Below are 6,437 nucleotides of genomic sequence, written 5' to 3'. Positions count from 1 at the left end.
CCGACGTTCGCTGAAGCCTTCCAGCAGAAGACTGAAGAACTCCTCAACTTGAGGTGCCTTGTACTGGACCCCTTCTACCCCAACGGCCTACCACGTTCGTAGTTCTTTTTGGTGTTGATGGACAGGACAAGCATGGCTGCAGCGTCCAGCTCATCCATCTCGTCTTCTGCTTCTGCAAACATTCCGCATGTGACAGCAAATAGCCGCTTCCAATAAGGGATGCTTTTGTTGGCTTTGCTCCGGCGAACATGGACGCGTGTTCGGGCCATGGTCAGTGAGACAGAACGCGACCGCGTCGACCGCGCTGAACGCGACGCAAATTTCGCGCGGAGCTCTAATTGCCACGAGCGTCAACGCAGCTCACGTGTCAATGCCGACTCGGCCGATGACGTCATTGACAGATGGCATCACACGCTCTCAAGCTCATTCACTCATGCGCACCGGAAATCGACGACCGGAAATCCATTATTGAGTAGGACTATTCGTGTCCTTTTGTTCTCCAACACTATAACACCTGCAGCATGCTTGGACTGTCACCTCTCGCTGTTCCCTGTACTGTGTACGGCGTTCCGTGCCTGACTTCCTGATCCCACTTTGTCTCGGTTATCCTACTTCTTGCATACTCCTCGTCATAATATACGCGTATTATCTTCCAAGTGAGCGCTCTATTTACACCCGTGGACTGAACTCATCGCTGAGGTCATCTCCAGAGAATATACATCCGACGATCCATATACCATGGACGCGACTCTTTATGTTAACCTCCCCCCGACATACAACACCCTGGACTCGGTCGACCGCATCCGTCTGATGCGTACCACGCGCAAAGTCGGCGATATCCTCGGTGCAACACCGCAGCTACTCGAGTCTACGGCCTTGCCGATCACGTTGCTCCCAATAGGGCCCTCTAGCGAGCCTTCGGCGGATTGGCGCAAACATAGACGATACGGGTCCATCTTCGCGAACACCTCCGTCACTTCCTTGGCGTCCGTTGCGTCGACTGCCTCCTCCTCTTCCCTTGTCTCCTTCGAGGAGGAGGAACTGCCCTCCCGCGATGCCCAGCCGCAGGCGAAGCGGCCCCGTGGCCCACGGCCGCGTCCACTTCTCCTTCGTCTCAACCATGCTGTTCCCACCGTCTCGGTTGCGCTGCCGATCACCCCTTCTCCGCTGGCCTCCAGCAACGACGACACGATGATCCCGCCCACCCCCTGCACTCCCACCACGCCCAACCCTACGCTCGTCCGCCGCCGCAAGCTCGCGAAATTAGCGCGCCATCTTGGCGAGAACGTCCCGCCCGAGCTCGTCTTCCGTGACACGCCGCCCGTCGTCGATCAGTTCTCCTGCGCCGGCAGACGTCGTAGCCTGTCGATCAACGAACTGAGCGGCGGGAAGTACGCGCCCGTGTCGGGGTCCTACGTGAACTCTACCGTCCAAGGTGGCCCCAAGGCTGGTTGGGTCGGCCAATGGAACCGGAGTGATATCCGGGATGTGCAGCGAGAACTTCGCACCCTCAGGGCGCGGTGAGCAGGTCTCGCCGCTGAGGCCCTCGATTTTCATGCTCGATATGCCTCCATGATTATTTGTTTTGTGATATGACTATTGGATAGCCGTTTGCACGTTGTACGCTCTACCAGGTCAACTCTGTTGTTGGGTTGATGTATGCTCTGTCAGATGTGGAGGATGTCGTTCCTCTGACCCTTGTATACATGGTCAGATTTCGTTGATGTGATCGCTCTGGCTGGGTGACTAGTCGCTGTTATATAGCACATGTATACCATACTAGCGCCCGTAATTATGCATCGACTCTTATACAGTTCACGACCCCGATTGAATGGATTCGGCACCCGGCAGACACCTGACGCTGCAGACACGCGTGTCGCGTCGCACGTGACCAACGCGTCTCTTCCAACCGCTGCCGATATCTCGTGTACAGTAGGGCGAACTAGCGTCGCTCACCCACCACCACTATGCCAGCGCGCACGAAAGCGACACCCACCGCGACGAAAGAATCCCTTCAGAATATCCTGCCAAAGATCTTCGACCAGGCCCAGGGATCCACAGCAAACCACCAGAAGAACTATGTCGCCTTATACAAGCTACAGTCCGACCTTGCTACACATGTCGAGACAGTCAACCGCGGGAACGACGTGAAACTTGTGGGCGAACGGGCCTTTGAGGACGCGTTTCTGGACATGATCAACCGAATATTGCCCCTCAAGAAGGGAGTCACTCCGGCGGATAGGATCGTCAAGTTCGTTGGGGGATATGTCAAGTTCTTGAACGAGAAAGGTGAGTGATAGGGTCTATCTTTGTGCAGATATATTGAAACTTGCTTGTAAGCCATGGAAGACCGCAAGGGGCATGAGGACGAGGACGAGGACGAAGATACCACCGCATCCCGTTTCACGGCGCGGCTCCTGAAGTACCTGCTCAAAGGTTTTCCTGCGAAAGACAAGGCCATTCGATATCGCTCGGTTCGGATAGTTGCTGAGATGGTATCCCATCTCGGTGAGATCGAGTGCGTACAGACGCATGCCTGGAGCTTGGCAGCACTTTGATGCGCACTCTTATTTAGTGAAGATTCCTACATCTCCCTACGCAGCGCCCTATTCCAGCGCATACAAGACAAAGAAGCACCTGTCCGTGTCCAGGCTGTGATTGCGCTATCAAAACTTTGCGGTTCGGAAACGCCCGATGATCTCGACGATTCCGAGGAGCTCACGGCGACCGACCTTCTTGTGGAAGTTCTCGCGCACGACCCTGCTGCGTGGGTCTCTGCTTCTCGATGACATTCTATTAACCGATGCTGAAGGCACTCGCGTAGGGATGTTCGCCGAGCAGCCTTGCTCAATCTACCCTTGACTCCGGCTAACGTCTCCCCAATACTGGCACGTACTCGGGACACGGATCCGCTTATCCGCAAAGTCGTGTACTCCACCATACTCGAAACTCAAGCCACATCACACGACAACGACGGCGCTGCTATCAGCCCCGCACACCCCAGAGCGCTGACGATAGAGCAACGTGAGCTGATCGTGCGGAATGGGCTTGGCGACCGTGAGGGCTCCGTCCGCGCTGCCGCTGCCAGGGTGCTCGGTACGTGGGTAGATGTGGTGAGGGATACTGGATCTGAAGGTCGAGAGAAGGATGGTGTTAAGAAGGAGGGGGGCGGTGGGGAAACGGGGCCCGAGACCGAGCAGGACCTCATCGCGTTTCTGAAGATGTTCGACTTGGTGGAGGGGGCGATCGCCGAGGACGCGTTGCTGAGCGTGCTCACGACCCGAGTCGATGTCTTCGATTCCTTGGAATTCGGCGGTGAGTTGAAGTGCTTTTCAAATTTCAAGTCATATCGCTGATCCGAAACGATTCTCATAGAGAACTACTGGCGTGAGCTCACCCCGGAGAAAGCTTTCTTGGGCCGTGTCTTCGCTCAGCACTGCATTTCGACCAACAATGAGGCTCGACTCGAAGGAGCGCTACCAGTGGTTACCGCATTTGCATTCCAAATCCAGGCCGCCTATAATGATCTTCTCGAGCGCGTGCAGTTGCTAGCGGAAAGACGAGCCGTGGGCAATGAGATCGAAGAAGACGAACAGGATGAGCAAGACGCAAAGGAATTTATTCTAGGCGAAATGCTGCGTCTGGCGGTAGACCTGGATTATGGCGATGAGATCGGACGGAGGAAGATGTTCCAACTCGTCCGTAAGTACGATCTTCCTGGCTTGTACTCGTTTGATATTCATTAATACCACGCAACAGGTGATATGATATCGCAAGAACCGCTGCCTGACAGCTTGGTGACGCGCTGTCTGGATGTCCTCCGCAAACTGTCCCCCAACGAGCGTGATCTCATTCGTCTAGTTGTCGAAGTCGTGCAAGAACTGCGTGATCCTCCACTCGAGGAGGAAGAGGACGCTCTTCCTGAGGTTGACGCGGAGACGACGTTCGAGACTCCGAAGACTGTGAAGACGATCAGACCCGAGAAGAAGAAGGATGAGGATATGACGCCTGAGGAACATGCAAGGAAGGACGCCATGGACTTGCGCTGTCTGGATCTGTGTATTGGTATGCTGGAACGCGTGATGGGAGTGCGTGTTGACATTCATTGCAGCCACGTACCTGCTAATCCTCATCCCAGACTTTCGAAGAAAATTCCACTCTAGAGGGTATTCTGGGCGATCTGATCATTCCAGCGGTCAAGCGCAAGGAGATGGTCTTCCGAGAGAAGGGGCTCATCAGCTTGGGCCTCTGTTGTCTGATCGCCCGGGTATGAATGGTCTTCATGCAGTTGACGGTAGTTGACGCTGACGATGGCCTGTTGATAGCGCATGGCGCTCAACTCCTTTCAGCTCTTCCTCGGTCAAATTCACGCTGCCCCTGAACCTCTCCGGATGAGAGTCATTCAAGTCGTTTTCGATATCATGATGGTGCACGAAGGTGACTTCCTTGGGCGGGGAAGTCAGAATGTCCGTCGCCCATCCACATACGCGCTAACTATCACGACACACACTGACGTTGAGTGCACATGACAACAGGCAGAACGCATCGTCCCATTCTTGCTGGAAGTGCTCAACAAGGAGGAGTCGGAGAAAGTGACGGCGTTGATCGTCGTTGGTCTTGCGAAACTGGCGATCTCAGGAATGGTTACAGACGAGAGGGTCAGTAATCTCTACACTTTTTTTCCTTCGGTGACTGAAACACAGTGTACGATATTCTAGGTCCTGAAAAGCCTTCTCCTGACATACATGTCGCCAGAGACAGCGGATAATCAAGAGGTCATGCAGTGCTTGTCGTACTTCTTCCCCGTATATTGTTACTCTTCCTCTGCGAATCAGCGGCGAATGCAACAGGCAAGGCATCCCTTGTCGGCGTTCTCCCAGTGGCGGCTTACTCTCCTGTGCAGCTTTTCATTCCCGTGTTCCTTGATCTGGTCGAATGGCAGAGAGAAGCGGAAGGCGAACAAAGCACCGTCGGACCCGCTCAGATGGTCGTCATGTTGATTGATTGGACTGACCCTCAGAAAGCCATGTAAGTCTCAGTGAAGCAGGTCAACTGGCGACTGAGATTGTTACAGAGAAATTCAGGGCCAGGTTGTAGACGAGCTTGTCCACGTTGACTTGGCTGGAGAGATTCTGAAAGCTTTGTTTTCCAAAGATCTCGAGAGTGAGTACTGTGATGGCGCCTAATTCCAATACTCAAGACCCGATTAGAGGAGAATCGCAAAGTTCTCTGTCAAGTTCTCGGCAAATTATACCTTCCGGAGATGGTAGACGATGACAAGATCCGGACCCTCAAGCTCCTCGTTCATAATCTTCGTCAAGTCAGTCTCCATCTGTCTCGTCCGTCGCTAACAGATGATTTATCCTGCACCTCAGCGCCGTCCCCTCAAGGACACCGCCGCTCAGAATGCGATTGCCAAGTTCGAGGCGGCGATAACAAAGAAGTTCGAGAAACAACTTGAAGGCTTCGACGAGGACGAGTATCGGCAACTAGAGCAACTGAAGGAGCTCTTCGAATTCCTGGACGACATCATTCCCGACGATGATGAAGAAATCGAGATGCCCAAGAAGCGCGCAACAAGAAAAAGGTGAGCCCCAGACCGCGCCTAGTCTTGCCTGCATCGCTGAATGCCGGTGACGCAGACGCTCCGATAGCGTCGCTACGACTGTGTCGGCCGCCTCGAGCTCAGGGGAAACGGGAAACTCGGCGACTCCTGTACCGTCGAAAGGCAGAACACCGGGTCAGACGAAGGCGAAGTGCGTCAACCCTCGTATCGCGTGCCATGACGTGCTAAAGCTGGCATTCCGTTCTGTTATAGGCGACGAAAAGTCTCGAACTCTTCGGATGACTCGGACGAGGATACCACTGTCCATTCTCCCCCGTTCTCCAGCGCCCCGAGAAGGTCGATGCCCAGGCGTTCCGCGTGAGCTCATCCTCCACATACAACTATATAATTCGACTGGTTTTAATTGCATGGCTAGGGCATCGAAGAAGGTGCTGGCTGTGGAGTCGTCTACGTCGGATGAGGATGAAGACGAAGCTGAGGAGTCGACGCCCCCTGCACGTCAACGCAAGCCAGCCCCACAGAAGAAATCAAGGCTTGTATATTTTGGCCATCGTTAATTGATGATTCTGACCGTCTTCATAGGGGTGTAGTCCATCGAGTACAAGAGGACGAGTCGGAGGAGGGTAGTTCACCGTTGAGCGGGAGCGATGGACCAGCCGACTCCATTATGGACTCCTCTTCTGAGGGAGAGTGAAGTTGCGACGAACTCCGAACAAAACATGTTCTACGACCTCCGTCCTGTGCTTTCATTTATCGGTGCTTCACTACTACCCCATGTAACACTTCTACCCCCGAAGCATAACCACCTTACATGAGTTCGTACCATGACGTTCGGCGGTGTATGTACATATAATCGCCCAGATGTTCTGCG

General features: G+C 54.2%; 2 protein-coding genes across 2 annotated transcripts; both read left to right on the top strand.

The window, feature by feature from the left end:
- The first annotated feature begins 582 nt into the window (after nucleotides 1-582).
- On the top strand, nucleotides 583-1,627 carry PUNSTDRAFT_143848 (uncharacterized protein). The gene is made up of 2 exons (XM_007384067.1): nucleotides 583-656; nucleotides 711-1,627. The coding sequence occupies exon 2, from the start codon at nucleotides 739-741 to the stop codon at nucleotides 1,522-1,524; it is 786 nt and encodes a 261-aa protein (XP_007384129.1). The 5' UTR covers nucleotides 583-656; nucleotides 711-738; the 3' UTR covers nucleotides 1,525-1,627.
- Nucleotides 1,628-1,967: 340 nt separating this feature from the next.
- On the top strand, nucleotides 1,968-6,344 carry PUNSTDRAFT_143847 (uncharacterized protein; the record flags this gene model as incomplete). The annotated part of the gene is made up of 18 exons (XM_007384066.1): nucleotides 1,968-2,289; nucleotides 2,341-2,518; nucleotides 2,576-2,767; nucleotides 2,825-3,315; nucleotides 3,376-3,702; nucleotides 3,760-4,088; nucleotides 4,139-4,267; nucleotides 4,326-4,466; nucleotides 4,536-4,658; nucleotides 4,719-4,805; nucleotides 4,904-5,028; nucleotides 5,075-5,163; nucleotides 5,211-5,320; nucleotides 5,376-5,587; nucleotides 5,643-5,756; nucleotides 5,819-5,923; nucleotides 5,982-6,098; nucleotides 6,149-6,344. The coding sequence occupies 18 exons, from the start codon at nucleotides 1,968-1,970 to the stop codon at nucleotides 6,258-6,260; spliced, it is 3,303 nt and encodes a 1,100-aa protein (XP_007384128.1). The 3' UTR covers nucleotides 6,261-6,344.
- Nucleotides 6,345-6,437: the final 93 nt, after the last annotated feature.

Source organism: Punctularia strigosozonata (genome assembly GCF_000264995.1).
Source record: "Punctularia strigosozonata HHB-11173 SS5 unplaced genomic scaffold PUNSTscaffold_7, whole genome shotgun sequence".
Classification (NCBI taxonomy): Eukaryota; Fungi; Basidiomycota; class Agaricomycetes; order Corticiales; family Punctulariaceae; genus Punctularia; species Punctularia strigosozonata.
Note: the sequence above shows the minus strand (reverse complement) of the source record. Positions and strands in the feature narration are given on the sequence as shown.

Excerpts from the sequence above, each read along its gene's own strand:
- PUNSTDRAFT_143848 (XM_007384067.1), top strand. The coding sequence starts at position 739 with ATGGACGCGACTCTTTATGTTAACCTCCCCCCGACATACAACACCCTG.